This window comes from Hippocampus bargibanti, linkage group LG18 (genome assembly GCF_051943395.1).
Source record: "Hippocampus bargibanti isolate YZ-2025 linkage group LG18, ASM5194339v1, whole genome shotgun sequence".
Lineage (NCBI taxonomy): Eukaryota > Metazoa > Chordata > Actinopteri > Syngnathiformes > Syngnathidae > Hippocampus > Hippocampus bargibanti.
Window position 1 is genome coordinate 2,159,449 of NC_142751.1, and position 22,052 is coordinate 2,181,500.

Consider the following 22,052-nt stretch of genomic DNA (forward strand, 5'->3'; position numbering starts at 1 on the left):
CACTTGCGACTCTACGCGGAATATTCATGCACTACTCTGTACGGACCTACTTGTTATCATCGATGACCGCATTTTCCCGTTGACATTATGAGCACAGCTCAGCATTACACAATTATCACTTCCCAAAAAAATGTAATTAATGCTATTCAATTTTAGAACGACATTTAAAATCCCCATTAATTTATTTTATTTTAATTTAACAATGAGAGGCACTGCTGCTTCACAGTTGTCATGATCTGGTTGGCGACCAACGGGGGGTGCTGTCGGCCCCGCTTGCACCTGCACAGGTGCTGGTCGTCCCGATCAGATTGGTGACCAGCGGGTAGCGACGTCAGCCCTGCCGGCAGCCTCGCAGGTGCTGGTCGTTATAATCAATGACACTTAAAAGGACACCTGGCACGATCAGCCGGTGCCGATTCATTGTTTGTTTGCTGCTTGGTTGCTGCATGCATCGTGTACGTGTTTGTTTAACCTTGGCGGGGTTTTACTCTTGGTCTTCTTTTGCTACTTTGTATTTTTTTCTATTCAGATGATTTTGATGTTTTACATTTTGTTCCTGCTGACCTTTATTTTAATACAATTTGTCAAACAACCTCCTGCTCCCTCCTGCCTGCTTCTTGGGATCCGCACCCACCATCACCACCTCGCAAAACGTGACAACAGTGCAGAGGCACAGGGTTAGATTCCAGCTCCCCACATTTCAAAAAAAATATTGCATGCTCTGTGTGGCTTTTCTCTGCGTGTTGCCGTTTCCCTCTACATTCTGATAACATGTGTGTCAGGCAAATGGAACAATTTCAACTATCCATCAGTGTCAATGTGAGCTTGAACGGTTGTTCGTCCGTGTGTGTGTGTGCCTTGTAATTGGCTGGCAAGAAGTTCAAGGTGTACTCGAAGACGGCTGGCATATGCTCCGGTCCCCCCGCCGCAACCCCTGCGAAGATAAAAAGACAAGAAAGTCCATCCATCCATCAATCCACCCATCCATCCATCCATCCATCCACCCACCCATCCATCCATCCATCCATCACCTATCCATCCATTCAACATTCCATCCATCCTTCCATCCATCCTTCCATCCATCCATCCATCCATCCATCCATCCATCCATCCATCCATCCAGCCAGCCAGCCAGCCAGCCAGCCAGCATTCATCCATGAAATGTGACACTATCGGAACTTCAGCACCACGGACAGAGCATTGAGAGATGTTTATCTGCTTCCCTCACGTGAACCGAAACACAAATAATATACACACGGCGGTTTATATTACAAATATTTTGAGACATTTTGGGCAGCATTGAATACTCTTACTGATTACTTTTTAATTTTAAGGTAAGCACAACACTGATTTTTGGCGTGATGAAAACAGTCGAGGGGAAGAAAGGCTGCCGGATGCCCGAGACAGAAGGATAGAGTGTGTCGTTCATCTATTTATCAATGGAAGGTCAAAGCCGTCATTAGAGCTGAGCAAGGCCGTCAGGCTTTTTGATGGCTTTTCTGTCCCCCCCTGCCCCCTTCCTCTCTCCACACACTCGATAGAGGTTAATGTGGATCACGTCTTGGCCTCAGACAAAGAGCGTCGCTGACCGTTTCAATCGCCATTTAATTAAAGTCTGATCCGAATGCCAGGTGAAGAGTTCAACCGGTGCTCTCTTCTGACTGAACTCGTAATGAGATGCACAGTAGGAGAAGTGTGACTAATGCCGAACATGAGAGGCAACATTTCCGGTCAGCATATTTGGAAAGTAGTAATTACCTTGAGTAAAATTACATATGGATAAAATGAGAAATGGGAAAAAAGCACAAAGATGAATGGAAGAATGAGCATTGCGGGCATGTGCAAACCAGCAGACAGCAGTTAGATAGTGTATTGATTTGTTCTCTGTCTCCATATTGGCCTGCCAGACTTGTCAGAATAACGAAGAGAAAGAGCCAGGTACTTTTAAAGCAAAAGACGTGCACAAAGAGCAGTTTGCATGTTCTCCCCGGACCCGCGTGGGTTTTCTCCGGGTCCTCCGGTTTCCTCCCACACTCCAAAAACATGTATGGCAGGCAGATTGACCACTCAAAATTGTCTCACGGTGTGAGTGTGAGAGTGACTGTTGTATATCTTTGTGTGCCCTGCGATTGGCTGGAAACCAATTCAGGGTGTCCCCCGCCTCGTGCCCGAAGACAGCTGAGATAGACTCCAGCAACCCCCGTGACCCTAATGAGGAAGAAGCGCGCAGGGTCGGTCGGATATATCGATAGTCCCGGTTATATGGATATTTTTTCGGACTCCCGAGAATATCGATATAACGAGACTTTACTGTATATACAGTAAAGTCTCGTTATATCGATATCGGTTATATCGATAGTACCGCTTATTACGATATTATTTTCGTTTCCCTTGCACATTTCTAGTCTTTTTATGTATAATTAGTACCGTTTAGTACGATACCCGGTTGTTACGATAATCCGGTTATTACGGTGCTCCTTTTCATCCCCCGCCGGCCATTTTTGTTGTTTACATCGATATATCCGTCGCGCTATTGGTCGACTTGGCCGTGTGACTTTGTCACGTGACACGCCATCGGTCGCGCCATTGGTCAACTTGGTCACGTGTCTTGGTTACGTGTCACGCCATCAGTCGCGCCATTGGTCGACTTGGTCAGGTGACTTGGTTACGTGCCCAGCACTCGTGTAGCAGAGCCATTTTCATTTTCAGACGCTAGCTCGTGTGTAGCAGACGAGATTGAAGTGTTTGTGTTAAAAGGTAAAAATGGGAAGCAGAAGAAGATTGATGACTTTTTTAAATTGTATACATAATACAGTAAGATGTAAGCGTTACAGTTTCCCTGTTGTGTTATGTACATGCCCACTGTACTGTATATGAATGCAATCGTTTTTTGCAACAATGTTTCTTGTTTTGTCTGCTGAAGCGCGATGATTTTGAAAATTATTAACATTCCATACTGTGTATTAAAGGACAGCCGATGTCACTTTTTATTCAAATGCAAATAAAAATGACTTCACGCCAAGACGTCTTGCATTGCTTGTGAATCCAAACAATGGCTTCAGATTCGGATAATATGCTTTCTTGTTACACATCCAGTTATGAATATGTTTCAAATACACTGTAGTTCTGAAGATTAAAGCATACATGTTTACAATCATTAAAGAATTATATGTGCCATTTTGAGGCAACATTGGGGGAACAAAAAAGGGAGCTAATGGCCAGCTCCGTTTCTTATATGGCGCTTGGCTGCCCTCTTTTGGCGGCTTTTGTTTAATGCAGTTCGGCGCAGGATCGGATATATTGATAGTCCCGGTTATATCGATATTTTTTCAGACTCCCTTGAGTATCGATATAACGAGACTTTACTGTATATATATACACACACACACGCACACACACATATATAATGTATATTGATTAGTTTGCTTTCTTTCTTTTTTTACGTAAAAGGAATCATTTGGCGAACATTAAACAAAATATTTAAATGAGAGCCAGCGTCGTTATCATTCATTGTGAAATGGTCACATTTAATGGATCAAATCTGTCATTGTATATACAGCTATAAAAAAGACCCCAGGTACAGGTAAAACGACATTCTACTGCTAAATACATACATTAATATTTTTAAATTTGTATTATTAATTCATTATTATTATTATTATTATTAAATAATAAACTTTTCTTCAATGTTAAAGTTACATATCATAGTTTACAAAATAAGATCAGAGAAATAAGCCGTTATCAATGTCGGATTAAAAAATAACAAAACAAAAGACAACAAATCCAAAGAGAAACAGAAAAGCCGATAGGTGTGTTTTTGTTGTTGCTTTACCCCGACAACAACAACAAAAATACAGATAAAAAACACATCATCGGAATAACATAACAGCAAACGTTGATATCTTGGCGACTGGAAACTGCAAGAAGGTCTTTTTTTAAAAAACGTTTTATCCATGTGAAGGCGTCAGAAAGCAAACCGATTTGGGTTATTTTACAGCCTCAAAAAACATCTAAAATTAAAACAAAACGGGGGTGGGGCTTTAGAATTAATGACATATAGAGATATATACAGGTAACATCGGACTTATGACCAGCTCAACATACGACCACTCGTACTTACGACCATGATCGCCAGACCCTATTTCTTAAACATTTTAATTCTACACCTGGCACTGCAACGCATTAGCAGGCCGGCAACGCGTACGACAATTGTCAGTGTGCCATGTGATCGCACAAGAGAGGGGGGAGTTTGCATGTAATTTAGCCTCCGATATGGATATCGACTTCGACCATTTCGACTTACGACCGTATTGCCGGAACGGAACTCGGATGTAAGTCAGATGTTACCTGTATATATATTTTTTTTGTTTTACAATCATCACCCTTGGCAGATGCAAGCAAATTGTCCGACTTTTGTGACTCTTGCAAGTGATTGTTCGCGACACCCTACCAAAGAAGATATAGAATTTTGAATGCCTGGGGTGGGTTCAAATAGCATCATCACTTTTGTGCCCCTCCCCCTTGATTGGGCAAACACCATTCATGACGTTTAAAATCGGCGAATGTTGGGGGGGATTTTTATTAACGCAGTGGAGGGGGTCGAGTTTAGTCTTTGGCATGACAGTTTAGCTGTATGGGGCACAGGGACAGCGGGCTGGGCACTCAAAACACATGCGCACGCACGCACATGCTCCACTTTTACGCGTTTGTGTGTGTGTGAATTCAACTGCGTTTTCACACACATATAGAAATGAAATCGCTCGAAACCGTTTATATATATAATGAAAATAAAATGATAATAGGAGCAGAGAAGAAAATCCAAATCCAAGCCAGCATGGCGGGCGCTGTTAGACGACAAGTGTTTTGACAGCGAAGCTTCTAATTGTTGCTGCTGATGAAGACGGTGGAGATGACAACACGGCCAAAAGAGCTTCTCTGAAGATCTTGTACGTCATTATGAATTGATCCTGCTGCATGGGGGGTGGGGTTACTGTCCAAGTCATCCTGGCGATTGGGTGTATGAATGAGAGAAATGATCAATGCACTGTAACCTTGGGACTTGTGCAAAAGAGAAAACAAAGATCCAGCCTTCTTCTTCTTCTGACTACTTAACCTCCCCTTGAAGACATTTACATCTAGACAGAGAAGCAAAAGGTAAAAACATAAAAAAAATGTTAGTACCATATTTTCCGGTGGTAGGTATGTATGTATGTATGTATGTATGTATGTATGTATGTATGTATGTATGTATGTATGTATGTATGTATTTATTTATTTATTTATTTACGTATTTATTTATTTATTTATTTATTTATTTATTTATTTATTTATTTATTTATTCATTCATTCATTCATTCATTCATTCATTCATTCATTTATTTATTAAATTCATGCATTTATTTATGCATTTATGTATGCAGTTATTTATGCATACAAAACCTTTAAAGCAAACACACGATTAGCACATGCTTTAAAAGTGGATAAATAAATGGAATCTGAAGCTGTCAGATTGGATTTTACTTCCGTCCCTTTGTGGGGGTGCGTGTCGGATGAGGGATGGGGGGGGCTTGGTCGGAAAAGAAATGAACTTCTACTTCAGTTGTTTTGTGAGACACATTCGCCCGAACCTTCTAAATGTGTCTGGCCATCGATGGACATGCGTCGCCTGGCTGATGTGTGACTGAGGAGCTGTGCCCATCATCAATTTCAACACGCATCAATGCCAGTGGTGATCGAGTATCTGTGTGTGTATGCATGTGCACATGTGTTTGTGTGTGTGTATACTCACTACACGATGAGTAGCAGCATGACTAACAAAAGAGGTGAGAAGAAGCTGAGAAGTTTGGCAGCCCTCCCCACTGGCGGTTCAGCCTTATGTGGCGCGTTGGACGAAGGGATGGGTGAGGTCTTTGTCTCTGTCAGGAAACACACGCACGCGTAAATAATTGCCATTGGATTGATATAGTTATGTATTGAAGGACATAAAAAAAGGCCCCTGATCGCAAAGGATGGAAAGAGAAAGGACAATGCATTTCAGTGCAAAAAAAATTGATTGTAATCTGCACAAGAAATCAATAGGAGACTTGTTGAAGCAGTTATGAAGTGAACTGGACAAGAAAAATATTTCTTATGGAAGTGGACCAGAAGTAATACAGTGCAGTACTTCGTGCTGAGGGGGAGGAATTACTCCATTGTTTTTTTTCCCTTTTCATGGCTGAAATTCATCCCGTCTTCTAGGATGAAAGTGAGCCAAAGTGCAGGACATGAAATCGACAGCGATTCATTTCCGCGACAATTGTGAGGGTCAGCAGATCGGAAAATGGATGGATGGATAGTAAGTAAAATAAATAAGTGAATAAATGAATAATAAATAAATAAATAAATAAATAAATAAATAAATAAAACACATGTAAACAAATAAATAAATACATAACTAAATAACACACAAATGAATAAATGAATACATGGATGAATAAATACAAAAATATAACAACAATATATATATATATATATATATATATATATATATATATATATATATATATATATATATATATATATATATATATATATATATATACAGTAAAGTCTCGTTATATCGATATCGGATATATCGATAGTCCCGGTTATATCGATACTATTTCTATGCACGCACGGAGGAAATTACATGCAAACAGGGTCGGATATATCGATAGTCCCGGTTATATCGATATTTTTTCGGACTCCCTTGAATATCGATATAACGAGACTTTACTGTATATATATATACAGTAAAGTCTCGTTATATCGATATCGGATATATCGATAGTCCCGGTTATATCGATACTATTTCTATGCACGTACGGAGAAAATTACATGCAAACAGGGTCGGATATATCGATAGTCCCGGTTATATCGATATTTTTTCGGACTCCCTTGAATATCGATATAACGAGACTTTACTGTATATATACAACATAACAACAGCAAATAAAATTATAACCATACAAATCTCAATAAATTTTGATATGTTGACTAAAGTAAACAAGTAATTTATTTTTTATGTATTTTTTAATTTTATTTATTTTTTGGGTTTTGCATATGTAGGTTTAGGAATGGTAAAAGGGGAAGAAATTAAAGTGCTAAACTGTTTGTATGTTCCAAATTGTTGTGAGTTTCGCGCTGTTCACAAAAAAAAAAAAAAACAATAATAAGATGTCATTGATTAGTTTGCTTTCTTTCTTTTTTACGTAAAAGGAACCATTTGGCGAATATTAAACAAAATATTTAAATGAGAGCCAGCGTCGTCATCATTCATTGTGAAATGGTCACATTTAATGGATCAAATCTGTCATTGTATATACAGCTATAAAAAAGACCCCAGGTACAGGTAAAACGACATTCTACTGCTAAATACATACATTAATATTTTTTAATTTTTATTATTAATTCATTATTATTATTATTAAATAATAAACTTTTCTTCAATGTTAAAGTTACATATCATAGTTTACAAAATAAGATCAGAGAAATAAGCCGTTATGAATGTCGGATTAAAAAATAACAAAACAAAAGACAACAAATCCAAAGAGAAACAGAAAAGCCGATAGGTGTGTTTTTTGTTGTTGCTTTACCCCGACAACAACAACAAAAATACAGATAAAAAAACACATCATCGGAATAACATAACAGCAAATGTTGATATCTTGGTGACTGGAAACTGCAAGAAGGTCTTTTTTTAAAAAAACGTTTTATCCATGTGAAGTCGTCAGAAAGCAAAACGATTTGGGTTATTTTACAGCCTCAAAAAAGGTCAAAAATTTAAAAAAATGGGGGTGGGGCTTTAGAATTAATGACATATAGAGATATATACAGGTAACATCCGACTTATGACCAGCTCAACATACGACCACTGGTACTTACAACCATGACCTCCAGACCCTATTTTTTAAACATTTTAATTCTACACCTGGCACCGCAACGCGTTAGCAGGCCGGAAACGCGTACGACAATTGCCAGCCAGCCAGCATCTCACTCTCGTACAACAATCGACCATGTGATCGCACAAGAGAGGGGGGAGTTTGCATGTAATTTAGCCTCCGAGTCTCTATTCAACATTTTGAATGCATATCGACTTCGACCATTTCGACTTACGACTATTTTGTCGGAACGGAACTCGGATGTAAGTCGGATGTTACCTGTATACAGTGAGACCTCAACTTACAAACACCTTATCTTACAAATTTTTCGTCTTAAGAACCTCTAATTTATGAAAATTAAACCTTATAATAAGCACTATTTTCATAATACACACCCACCACGGCTGACGAAGTGATCTTCGGCGGAAGCACACGACCGAATAGCGCTCCAGCCGGCGCTACTTTGCACACCCCCTTTCATTGAATGCACACGTCGATCGCCTACTTGGAGCTTTTTGCTGATAATTTCACTATGGGACCGAAAAAAAACCATCACAGGCTCGTGTTCAGCCTAGGTAGACACAAAATAAAATTACCGTCGCTGAGAAGAAGGAGATAATTGAAAAACACGAACGAGGTGTGCGTTTGTGTGATTTAGTGGCCGAGCACGGCTATGCTAAGTCAACCATTGCTCCCATTCTCCGGAACACAGAAGCCATCAAAGGTGCGTCTGTTGCAAAAGGTGTTTCCGTGCTCTCAAAGCGACGGTCTCGGGCAATCGAAGAAGTTGAAAAAACTTTATTTTACAGCACAGTTTATTTCTTTAATTACAGTCCTCATGTAATGTGCCTCTCTTTGTGACTTTATGATACAATGCAGTGTATTTCTTTCATTACAATACAATAGCACATTTATTATACATAGAATAAGGTATGTTGTGTGTAGTTTTAAGGCTTATTTAGTTAAAAACTATATTTTATCGAAACCCCGGAACGCATTATTCCCATTTTAATGGTTTCCTATGGGATTTTTTTTTTGGGAGATACACACTTTTCGCCTTATACACTCTGTCTGGGAACCAATTAAGTTCGTAAGTTGAGGTCTCACTGTATATATTTTTACAATCATCACCCTTTGCAGATGCAAGAAAATACGTCCCTACTCTCAGGTTTGGGGGAGCAGTGAGGCCACATAGCAGAAGATAAATTATTTTTAGGTGGAATGGAAAGCGAATATCATTTCCCTCCTCCAATTAATGAGTTTCACAGCGTGGGGGGGTTGAGGAGATAGCAGGAGGAAGCAGCCAGATGTGAAATAGAGAACACGAAAGAGAGAGAGAAAGCGAGAGAGCGAGCAAAGCAGGGTACTTAGAACAACAGCAATAAACTTCCCGCAAAGCAGTTTGCTTTTTGAGTGGGCTGACAAAAAAATAAATAAATAAATAAATAAATAAATAAAGAGGATGATGGGATGACGAGCAGAGGCGGTGATGGGATGCTACAAACTAGAAACGACCGGCCTGAGAGCAGGAGAACTGGCCATCCACCAATGAGGAAAAACAATCATTTCTGTCACGTCCGCTCGAGGAGTGGTGACCGAAATCGAGGGACGACGGGAAGTAGTAAGAGTTGGATCCGAAATACACGGTGGAGACAGTGATTCAATAAGAGTCTTTACTGAGACACATAAGGCAAAACAGGAAATCAGGCAATGGAGGAGAAACAGCGAAACAGACCAGCGTGCGGCTGGGTGACGGGGAACTTCGGAGAATACACCGGCACTGACCGAACGGTATGGGTGGCTTTTATAGCCAGAAGGCACAATTAACGGAGTGAGGCTTGATCCAAGATGGCGCCGCGGATGGCAGCCTCGGTCACACGCTCCCTAGTACTGTTCCTGGTTTTGTCATTTTCATTTGTTTTTTGCGATACTACGCGACTCAGTTACACGAGGGAAGAGTTACTGAGCATTGGGGAATCCACTCTTGGACTATTTTCACCGACACACCAAAATCTGCAAGGTTTTTCGGGGCTGCTCGCGAGCGGCGTAGCAGCTCTGTACGGAGCTTTGAGACGCCGGCGTAGGAGGGGGAAGCGAGCCGACGTGCTCGTCAAGCTACGGCAGCGTGGATTTCGAACGCCGCTCCCATCGATCCACCTCGCTAATCTACGCTCACTACCAAACAAGATGGACGAACTTCTGCTTCTCACAAAGACCAATAAAACGTTTGCCCGCTCTGCTGCGCTGTGCTTCACTGAGACCTGGCTCAGTGACCGCCACCCGGATTCCGCGCTACACCTACCCGGATTCCGTCTCCTTCGGGCCGACCGTGACACGGAGCAATCGGGGAAATCCAAAGGCGGTGGACTATGCTTCTACATCAACGAAGAATGGTGCACCGATGTCACGATGCTCGACGCACACTGCAGCCCTGGTTTGGAATCGCTGTCTCTCAACTGCAAGCCATTCTACTCGCCACGTGAGTTCGCTTCCTTTATTCTCCTTGCCGTGTACATCGTGCCACAAGCTAATGCTAACGCGTGTATACAAACGCTAGCGGACCATGTAAACCATCTCGAACTAAAATATCCAGAATCACCCCTGATCATTTTGGGCGATTTTAATCAAACACGTTTAAACCGTGAACTTCCCAAATATAAGCAGCATATTGACTGTTTCACCAGAGGAGAAAACATTCTAGATCACTGTTACACAGCACTCAAAGGCGCATACCGGTCTGTTGCGCATGCAGCATTGGGTCTTTCTGACCACTATTTAATCCACTTAATTCCCACATACAAACAGAAACTCAAATGTGTAAAACCGGTAGTCAAGACAGTTAAAGCATGACAGATGAAGCAAAGTTATCGCTACAAGAATGCTTAGACTGCACTCATTGGAGCGTCTTTGAAACTTCAACGGGCACATTGGATGAATACACAGACACTGTAACATCATACATCAGTTTCTGTGAGGACATGTGTGTACCAACAAAGTCCTTCCGCTCATTCAACAACAACAAGCCATGGTTCACTCCCAAACTCAGGCAGTTTAGGAAAGAGAAAGAATCCGCATTTAAAAGCGGCGATCGAGCAGTTTACAAACTCGCCCGAAACAGGCTGACGAAGGAAATTAACATCGCAAAGAAAAGTTATGCGGAGAGGCTTAACAAACAGTTCTCCGCTAACGACTCTGCATCGGTGTGGAATAGCCTGAAAGGAATAACAAATTATCGTTTACCTTCCCCCCAAGCAGTGTACAACAATGGTATGGCTGATGAGTTAAATACATACTTTTGCCGATTTGAAAAGGACACCACCATTTCCCTGGTCTGCCCACCACTACCAGAAACTACCGTATCTCCGCCCTCTGCCCTACAGATCCACGAACTGGACGTTAGACGGCTCTTCAAGCAGCAGAAGATCAAGAAAGCTGCAGGACCTGACAGAGTGTCCCCCTCCTGCCTGAGAGTCTGCGCTGACCAGCTGGCTCCGGTCTTCACACAAATCTTCAACAGATCCCTGGAGCAGTGTGAAGTCCCATCCTGCTTCAAACAGTCTACTAGTCTACCAGTTCCAAAGAAACCAGCACCCTCGGGATTGAACGACTATAGACCTGTCGCTCTGACGTCTGTGGTCATGAAGTCCTTTGAACGCCTCGTGCTGAACCACCTAAAGAACATCACCGGACCTCTTCTAGATCCTCTTCAGTTTGCCTACCGGGCAAACAGGTCTGTGGAGGATGCAGTCAACATCGGACTGCACCACATCTTCGACCACCTTGACAACACAGGAATCTACGCAAGGATCCTGTTTGTGGACTACAGCTCTGCGTTCAATACCATCATCCCAGAACTCCTCATCCCCAAACTTCTCCAGCTTGGTGTGTCCACCACGATCTGCCAGTGGACCCTCAGCTTCCTGACAGGACGGACACAACAGGTCAGACTGGGAAATATATCATCCACAACACGAACCACGAGCACTGGAGCCCCGCAGGGATGCGTCCTCTCTCCATTGCTCTTCTCTCTCTACACGAACGACTGCACCTCAACGCACCCAGCTGTCAAATTCATAAAGTTCGCAGACGACACCACGGTCATTGGTCTCATCAAAGACGGCGACGATTCTGCGTACCGACAACAAGTGGAGCAGCTGGAGCTCTGGTGCAGCCGTCACAACCTGGAGCTGAACACGCTCAAGACAGTTGAGATGATCGTGAACTTCAGGAAACATCCATCACCACAGCTACCCCTCACACTATCCAACTGCCTGGTGTCAACCGTTGAGACCTTCAAGTTCCTGGGAATCACAGTCTCCCAGGACATGAAGTGGGAGGTCAACACAACTCTATCCTGAAAAAGGCCCAACAGAGAATGTACTTCCTTAAGCTGCTAAAGAAGCATGGCCTGCCACAGGAGGTGCTGCAACATTTCTACATGGCTGTCATCGAATCCATCCCGTGTTCTTCCATCACCGTTTGGTTCAGGGCCGCCACAAAAATGGACAAAATCCGACTTCAACGGACAGTTAGGACGGCGGAAAAAATCATTGGCACCGCCCTACCCACTCTCGAGGACTTGCACACTGCAAGAATCCAAACTAGGGTGCGGAAAATCCTATTGGACCCTCCGCACCCTGCCCACCACTTTTTCCAGCTACTCCCCTCAGGCAGGCGCTACCGATCCATGCACACCAAATCCAGCAGACATTTAAACAGCTTCTTCCCCCAAGCCATTAACTCTTTGAACTCTTTCAACTCTTTCAACAGTAGCCAAAATGGAACTGTATAGTGCCACTTAGCAGTTTTTTTTGACGACGATACTAGTGCAGCGTGTTCTACCGGAAACAAATTCCTTGTGTGTTCTACATACTTGGCAATAAAGATGATTCTGATTCTGATTCTGAGGAACAGGTGAGTGAGTTCGGAGAGTAGGGAGGGGAGGGGCCCCCTCCAGGCACAGAGGAGGATGAGACAGGAGGGGAGGGGCAGGCTCCTGGAGCACAGGAGGATGTGACAATTTCAAAGAGGAAAATTGAGAAATTTATCAAGCATGCGCACAGGGGGCTGATCTCACAAAGACTTTTTTTTGTATTTCGGGTGACAATAAGACACCAAATCATCAAGGGAGAGATCTGCAATTAGCCTCTTAGCGAACTGCGCTAAAGTTTCTCTCCTCTCATACAGTTGGGCAATTACCTTATTTTTTGGATTATACGTCGCTACGGATTATAGGTCGGACCAGCCGAAAAATGCATAATTAAGAAGAAAAAAACATCACACTGGAGGATAAGTCGCATTTTTGGGGAGAATTTATTTGTGAGAAAGATTTCTGACAGAGAGGCGTTTGCGTTGCATGAAGCGGTAACACCAAGGTCCTCCTGCAAAGCCATTTATATGCATCTCCTGGGCGTGGAGACGCAACTGCACCGTTGACAAACCTCTCCCAGCAGCACGCTGTTTAAGCACCCATGCGTGAACTCGTTCCTCCAACTGCGGCCACCTAGCTTTTCGCCCGCGATGAGCTTTTTTTGTTTTCTTCATTTCAGTAAGCGTAACCTCTGCTTGTCGCCAGTCCCTTACAAGTTTTTCGCTCACTCCAAACTTTCTTTCTACTGCTCGATTGCCATTTTCGGCTGCATATTTCACTATCTGCTTGTAAGCTTGTAAACTGCAGAATATGACTTACTTTTCGGTGCCATTTTTATTCAGCCCTTCTCAGTTGTGTTTATAAATAACAGGTGTTACAGAAAAATCTGACCCTCCAGAAACCGCGACCGCAGGGACGACAGATTCTGACGGGTCACAGATTTCCCTGTAACACCTGTTATAGAAATGTGTAGGCTACTGTCTCTGCGCTCACAGATTTTGACGGCTCACAGATGTTTCAACACCACAATATCAGCACAGGCCTAGAGCGCGCTCTTGCGGTTTAATGTGAAAATAACATGCGAAATGATATACAGTAATAAAAAAAAGCATATATAAGTCGCTCCGATTTATAAGTCGCACCCCCGACCAAACTATGAAAAAAACTGCGATTTATAATCCGAAAAATACGGTAACTCATTCACTGCCAGACGATGTGTCCACTCCAGAGCAAGGGTTTTTGTCATTGTCACTCAAATTCCACAAACAACAGAATATTGAGTTTTAGGACGACATAAACATTCAAAAGTCAAATGAGTGGTTGCTAGCTTTTAGGTGCATATGTACTGCCAATTGAGGCCCACTAGTATTATCCCTGTGATGTTGATAAAGTCTTTTTTGAGAATGTGTTTAGTCTCCCCAATGTACTGCTCTTTACAATTTTCATTCTTACAATGTATTGAATAAACTACATTACTTTGTTTTTCATTTGGCAGCCTATCTTTTGGATGCACTAATTTCTGCCTTAAAGTGTTTAACGGTTTGAAATAAGTGGGAATTTTGTGTTGCCAAAGGACTCCTGCAATGTAAGGTACTGCTACTCCTCTCCTTTGTGTGTCTTCAGAATTATTGGTTTCAGTCCCTATTCTTTCTTTCTGACATTTGTTAAATGACCACTGAGGGTACCCACAGTTTGTGAGTGCTCTCCTGATATGTTTTCTCTACCTTCAACGCTTGTTGGTTTTAGGTTAGCCCTATGCTGGAGGGTTCTGATAACTCCTAGTTTGTGTTGTAAAGGGTGGTTAGGATCGAATCTGCAGTCCATATGCACCTAAAAGCTAGCAACCACCCATTTGACGACAATGAGGTTAAAATAGAACATAGATGGTTTGAAAGGGGAGTAAAAGAAGCAATTTTCGTAAAACAACTAAATCCTTTATTAAACCGGTTTGGTGGGTTGAGGTTCAATTTGGATCGTTCGTACAACAGCCTACTTAGGCAAAATAAGATTAGAAATACTGATGAGGTGATACCGGTGGAAGTGGGGCATTCAGGTCAGTCGTTCGTCAGGACAATAGGAACAATCAGTGGAGTGGCAGGGAGTAGTCCTCTGCTCCCCCCAACCCGAGAGCAGGGAACTATCATAGCAGAGTCCGGCACCGCCATGTCTGGACACTAGGGATATATATACAGAGCCTAAACTACCAGTAAGACTTTAGTTTGCTGACGAAGCTTCTTGGATAAGAAGCGAAACGTCCGACACCTTCAAAGAAGTACAGATGACGGCTGAAGAAACCTTTTCATCGACAAATCTTGCTTTATCTGACCTTGAAATGGGGGTGGCTGTACAAAATATAATCCAAGACATATCTTCATTTATATAACGCTTTAACAATAGCTGAAGCTAACATTAATTAACCAAAGCTAACCTAGCTGCTAGGTCGACACTTGTCAATCAGCGATAATCTGTGTGAAAAGAAATACAGCTAACATCTGATTTATGACCGGCTTGACTTACGACCACCTATACTTACGACCACGACCTCCAGACCCTATTTTTAAAATTGGATGAGAATTTAGGCCAGCCAGCCAGCCAGCATCTCAGTCTTGCACAGCAATTGACCATTTTGAATGGATTTCGACTTACGACCATTTTGACTTACAATTGTTTGGTCGGAACGGAACTCGGTCATAAATCAGATGTTACCTGTATAAAAAGATTAATAACAAAAGATGAGATCCATATGATGGAATTCCAAAGGATCCATGTTGAATTTTCATGTGCCCTGACGTCTTGAAAACAGACAGCAGGCAAATTTGAATTTTCAAATGTGCTTTTCTGAACAGGTCGTCAAACGCAGAATCGGCAGATTGCGGGCGGGCGCACGCATCGTATCTGATATGAAATGGGATCCATCAGACGCCGTTCACTCTCTGTCTCGCTGACAAGCCAGACTATTGAAAAGGCTTCCTCCCGCAAACTGCTTTTTGCGTGGAGAGCATGGGAGGATTTGGGGGGGGGGGGGGGGGGGAGCATTTGAGCGATGGAGGTATCGCCCAGGATGAGATTTCATCTGTCTGTCTGCGCCGTTCTCCTTTTTTGATGCCAAATGACAAGCGGAACATGCTGCCAAACGTACCCTCGTCTCCGTGAGGGATAGCTGACACACTAATCAAACCAGAAACAGCAGAAAAAGATACCCGCAAAAAATAAACAATAAAAATAAAAACTGCAAAAGCACTCTACTGGATTTTTCTTTGTTCTAATTCATGCAGATGAACGACAAAAAATCCACGTGATTGACGAATCTGGCGGATATTTTTTTTGCGTTGCTCGCACTGGCAACAGATTTGCAGGTAATGGATTATGTGAAATGCAGCAGTTTGTGAAGAGGCCTGACAAGGACATGGAGTAGATAATAACGACCGAAATGGTGATCAATACATGGAGAGAAAAAAAAAAGAGTGGAAGAGGGAGCGAGGGTGGAAGAGCATCAGCTGGGAGGGAGAGAAAACATGAGGAGAATGCTGATGACTGTTTCTTCTCACCGGTGTTCATACAAAATACCTCATGACGTGTGTGTGTGTGTGTGTGTGCGTATGTGTGTGCCCATTGCTTTGTATGTTAGGAGGCAAAAGGCTTTTCTTTTTCATGTTTTGCATGTTAACGCTCATTAGGAGCTTGTTGGGTGTACTTCTAATGATGGCCCACTGGAGGGCACTGTTAAATCAGAAAAAAAACCATAAAACACACGTACAGATAGGCACAGACACAAAAACACGAAAACACAATAATATTCCATTCCATTCAATTCCATTCCTTTTTCTGTACCGCTTATTCCTCATTAGGGTCGCGGGGGGTAACAATAATAAAAATAATGTAAACAGTTATTATTATTATTATTATTATTATTATTCATAGTTATAGTAATATAATAATAATAATGATGATAATAATAGTACTAGTAATAGCCATAGTAGTAATAGTAGTGTGTAGTAGTAGTGTTAGTAATATCCATCCATCTTCCGTACCGCTTATTCCTCATTAGGGTCGCGGGGTGGTGCTGGAGCCTATCTCAGCTGTCTTCGGGAACGAGGCAGGGGGACCCCCTGAAGTGGTTGCCAGCCAATCGCAGGGCACACAAAGAAATTTGGAGTGGCCAATCTGTCTGCTATGCATGTTTTTGGAGTGTGGGAGAAAACCGGAGGACCCGGAGAAAATAATAATAATAATAATAATAATAATAATAATAATAATAATAATAATAATAATAATAATAATAATAATAATAATAATAATAATAATAATTATAATACTAATATACTAATATACTAATATACTAATATACTAATATACTAATATACTAATATAAAATAATATAATAATAATATAATAATATAATAATATAATAATATAATAATATAATAATATAATGATAAAATGATAATGATAATGATAATGATAATGATAATGATGATAATGATAATGACATGATCACATGTCGTGCAATGTTATGATGGATTAGACTGAGACCTACGGGTGAGATACTCCACATCAGTCGTGGAGGTGGTCTGTATGGGTTCTTCGATCCAAGGTGTGGCATGGACCGCCACGCTCCAGTCACTCCATGTTCCAATCTCTGTGTCTTTGGCGGCAACCTGTTCAAAACCAAAAAAAAAAAAAAATCTATGCACCATTTGGAAGATTCGTGCGCAATGTGAGGTTATGAAATCGTTGGAGTCAATCAGGGCAGGGAGATAAGATGGATCATTGTTGGAAAAGGCACAAACATGTGCCTACCATTGGTGATATCGACGTGAAAGTACCTGGATGATGTATTCCTTCCCAGCGTAGGCATCGGTGATGGTGTGAGACGTGCTCTCTGACAGTTCCACCTGAAACAAAAGCAAAAGAAAGAAATAAAAAACAAAAAGAAGATTACAACAGTGAGAATCTTGATTTGTCAAACGAAAAAATATTCGGGTTCCCGAAAGAAGGGCATTTGCTGTTCCCGTGGCAACCACCGAAACGATGGGATTTATTACCAACCGCATGCTGGTAATGACATTAAGCTTCTCTTTTTTTAAGCAGATATTTTCCATAGAGTTGCTTTTAACTTCCTACTCGTCGGAAGCCTGATGTTTTTGGAAATGACGAGAAATATAAAAATAAAGAAAATAATAATAATAATAATAATAATAATAATAATAATAATAATAATAATAATAATAATACATTTCATTTATAAGCGCCTTTCAAAACTTTCAAGGTCACTTTACAGTCACAGGGTAAGTTTTTCTGTGGATGAGCAGTGGCAGCCACACGCGCCAGCGTTCACTCAACCCGGAAGTAATTCAAACAGATAGAAAGCTAGCCAGCCAGATAGCTAATAGATAGCCAATAAATGGTGTTCGTCCTCTTTGACAAGAGATGACCATCTTCACTAGTGGTGAAGATGACTTGCGCGTGAGTTTGATTAAAGTGAAGGAGAGTTGCGCAATGACGTCTGCCTCATTCTCTTGTCCCGGCCCATCTGAATCCAGTGGCAAGAGAGTCAACATGGCTGGGGATGGGTCGGGATGCAGTGGATGCCCACAGTGTTCTTCGTGTCTCACTGTGCCCTACTTGCGCTCCACAATGCTTTGCTGGGCCCACCTTCATGCCCGTTGATGCGTAGGTAGACAAGACCTACAATAACCTACTGTCTATGTGGCATGCTCACTTAAAGGACAACCAACATCACTTTTTTGTTTCCTGACATCAGAAAAACGTTTTATAGCATCTAAAATACCCAAAACACGTAGGCTGATATTTTTAGTCAAATGCAAAACACCACTTAAAATGACTTAAAGTGTCCAAAATCTGCAAAAAATTGAGTTGAAAATTGGGCATTTTCAGATGTCCCGCCCCCAGTTCATGATGTCACGCTTCACCGTTCCTTCAGTGACGTGAGGACTCCAACTCAAAAACAAGACTTTCGGAATATTCAGCGCAAGTCTTAAAACGTAAAATATAGCTATATGCGGTGGAATCTTTGAAAAAAAAAAAAATAATAATAATAATAATAATAATAATAATAATAATAATAATAATAATAATAATAATAATACATTTCATTTATAAGCGCCTTTCAAAACTTTCAAGGTCACTTTACAGTCACAGGGTAAGTTTTTGGATTGGATTGGATTGGATTTGCCTTTATTAGTCTCACAGTGGACTTCAGTGACGTGAGGACTCGTCACCAACTCAAAAACAAGACTTCCGGAATATTCAGCGCAAGTCTTAAAAGGTAAAATATAGCTATATGCGGTGGAATCTTTGAAAAATACGCTCAGTAGAAGTCATTTGAAGCGATTTTACAAATTATGGACACAACTTGTCCGGAGACGTCGGTTGTCCTTTAAACAGGGAGACTTGTGGTGGCTGGGACGCCTAATCCCATCACAGATCACAGATCAAAGAGACCTGCCACTGGGCACTGCCCATTAGCCAATATATAACTAATAGCTAGCTAGCTATATAGCTAGACAGCCAGACAGCCATATCGCTAAAAGATAGTTAGCTATATTGTGGCATCACGACCTACAAAACGTATTTGGCAAACGGGAATTTATGAGCATACGAGTCCACTGGAAGTCACTCCAACGTTTTTTGTATTTTTTTAATTTTTATTGCGTGCTTATTTATTCTCAACGGGGCCTTTCGTCATCATTATAGTGTGAATGAATCAAGGTGGTTGATTTTGTCTTTTTTTTTATTTAATACGTATTTGGCTGTTGCAATGATTGAACAGAGTATACATCACAATTAACTCATTCACTGCCATTCACAAATGTATTCTGGAATCGAAAGTATGACGTAGAGCGCCATTCCCGAACTTTGTTCGAGTTTTGTTTTTTCATGCTTGGGTGCCAATAAAGCGCTGGACATGGCTTCTGCAATGTTTTTTTCCTTTCCACAAGGGGGCAGCATTTCCTTTTTTCTATGTTAGTGATTCAGCTGTTGTTAAAGCACTATATAAACCAATATGTATCTATTGCATTGTATTTTGGACAGCCGCCCTCACTGCAAGCTCATATAACATTAACTCTTTTCTTCTGATGAAAAAATTGATTTTAAGGTTTCTTTTTCTGAATTGAATGTTTATGAAGTCCTAAAACGCAATATTCTATGGGTCCTGGAATTTGAGTGACAATAACAAAAACCCTGACATTGGAGGGGACACATTTTTGCACATTGTTTGGCAGTGAATGAGTTATGTATTTTTGTTTTTCCAATAGAGTGGCGCAAGTCATATTGACGCACTTAAAGTTTGGAAATGATTCATTTTTGTCTGTTCTTTGGTGAAATAGAAAGACAAAGTGATAGATAAGTCAATTCAAATCAATCCGTCAAAGGGGCAAAAAAAGGGGACGACACACTTAAAGGACAACCGACGTCTCCGGACAAGTTGTGTCCATAATTTGTAAAATGGCTTCAAATGACTTCTACTGGGCGTATTTTAATAAGATTCCAGAAGTCATTTTAATGGGTGTTTTGCATTTGAATAAAAATATCATACTGCGTGTTTTGGGTATTTTAGATGTTATAAAACGTTTCTCTGATGTCATTTAAAAAACAAAAAAGTGACGTCGGTTGCCCTTTAAAGGACAACCGACGTCTCCGGACAAGTTGTGTACATAATTTGTAAAATCGCTTCAAATGACTTCTACTGAGCATATTTTACAAAGATTCCACCGCATACAGCTATATTTTACGTGTTAAACTCGCACTGAATATTCCGGAAGTCTTTTTTTGAGTTGGTGACCAGTCCTCACGTAACGTCAATGAAGGAACGCCCTAGAGCGAGAAAGGACATACCTCGTATCACCTAAATGCATTTTGCGGTTCTTTGCTTGGTCTGAAAACTTCGTGTTGATCCGTGTTGATGGCGAAATTAGAAGGAAAACATAAATAACGCGATGGTGAATCCTTGTGTGTGGCACCGAGCATCTATTTGATATTCACTGACAAAAATTGTAAGGAATTAATCAGTCCGTTTCCACGGAGCTTTGTCGCCCTCTTCTGCCTCTTTTCGGTGCTACATCCCCCCCCCCCCAGATGACACATTCGGTGCTATAGTTCCTCCCTCAAAATGACACGGAATAAATTCTTTAATCGATTGCAAACATGTCTGCTTTCCTCTTCAGAACTATTTGAATCATATTCATAACTGGATGAGTAACAAGAAAGCATCTTCTCCAAATCTGAAGCCATTGTTTTGATTCTCGAGCAAGGCAAGACGTCTTGGCATAAATAACGCAATGGTGAATCGTTGTATGTTACACCAAGACAACTATTAGATATTCGCTGACAAAAATTCCAAAGTGAAAAATCAACCAATTTGCAACGGAGCTCTGGCGCCATCTTCTGCATTTTCAGTGACACTACACATCAGTCTGGATCCCTCAAAATGACTCGGAAGACCTTCTTTAATCGATTGCAAACATTTATACTTTCCTCTTCAGAACTACTATTTCAATCATATTCATAACTGGATGCGTAACAAGAAAGCACATTCTCCGAATCTGAAGCCATTGTTTTGATTGTCGAGCAATGCAAGACGTCTTGGCGTGACGTCACGAACTGAGGGCAGGACTTTCTGAAGATGCCCAATTCACAGCTCAATTTTTTGCAGATTTTGGACACTTTAAGTCATTTTTATTGGTATTTTGCATTTGACAAAAAAAATATCAGCCTGCGTGTTTTGGGTATTTTAGATGCTATAAAGCGTTTTTCTGATGTCAGTTAGGAAACAAAAAAGTGATGTCGGTTGTCCTTTAACGGAATAAACAAATTTTGACAGTAACATGGCCGTCACATTCCGTTGTTATTTCATTCCGATGAGCTCACCAGATAAATCTTTAAACAACCATGGCCTCTGAAAACACATTTCCCCCTGTAAATTTTCCATTCCAAATAATCCGCCTCTTATCTCAAGACGATGCTGACCCCTTCGTTTTCAAAAACCGTTGATCTAAAACGGCGTTTTTCTCCCGCCCACGTTTTGTTTGTAAGAACAAGGCCAGACTTGATGGCACAAAGCGAGCGCTATATTTACAAGCTTAATTTATTTAGTGGAATGCACTAACAACATCATGGGGAACATGCACCCATCTGTGTACATCTGTGCCAGCGGATTCCATGACATGCTCTGTGTGTAGTGTATAGTATGTATTCACACGACATGCACGGACCATGTGTTTAGCCAGCGAAGCTGTTTACATGTCGCCCAAGCAGCGGAA

General features: G+C 41.3%; 1 protein-coding gene across 2 annotated transcripts in view; it reads right to left on the minus strand.

Annotated features, from left to right (window-relative positions):
* Nucleotides 1-3,512: 3,512 nt before the first annotated feature.
* Nucleotides 3,513-22,052, minus strand: part of cntfr (ciliary neurotrophic factor receptor) — a 272,300-nt gene continuing 253,760 nt past the window's right edge. Inside the window, exons 8-11 of one of the 2 annotated variants that reach the window (XM_089021215.1) lie at nucleotides 17,595-17,663; nucleotides 17,306-17,426; nucleotides 5,789-5,915; nucleotides 3,513-5,135 (exon numbers count right to left, since the gene is read on the minus strand). In XM_089021215.1, the coding sequence (XP_088877341.1) occupies nucleotide 5,135; nucleotides 5,789-5,915; nucleotides 17,306-17,426; nucleotides 17,595-17,663 (318 nt within the window). In that variant the 3' untranslated portion in view covers nucleotides 3,513-5,134. Of the gene's footprint in view, nucleotides 5,136-5,787; nucleotides 5,916-17,305; nucleotides 17,427-17,594; nucleotides 17,664-22,052 lie in introns of those variants that run through there. The other variant, XM_089021216.1, reaches the window with a different exon arrangement.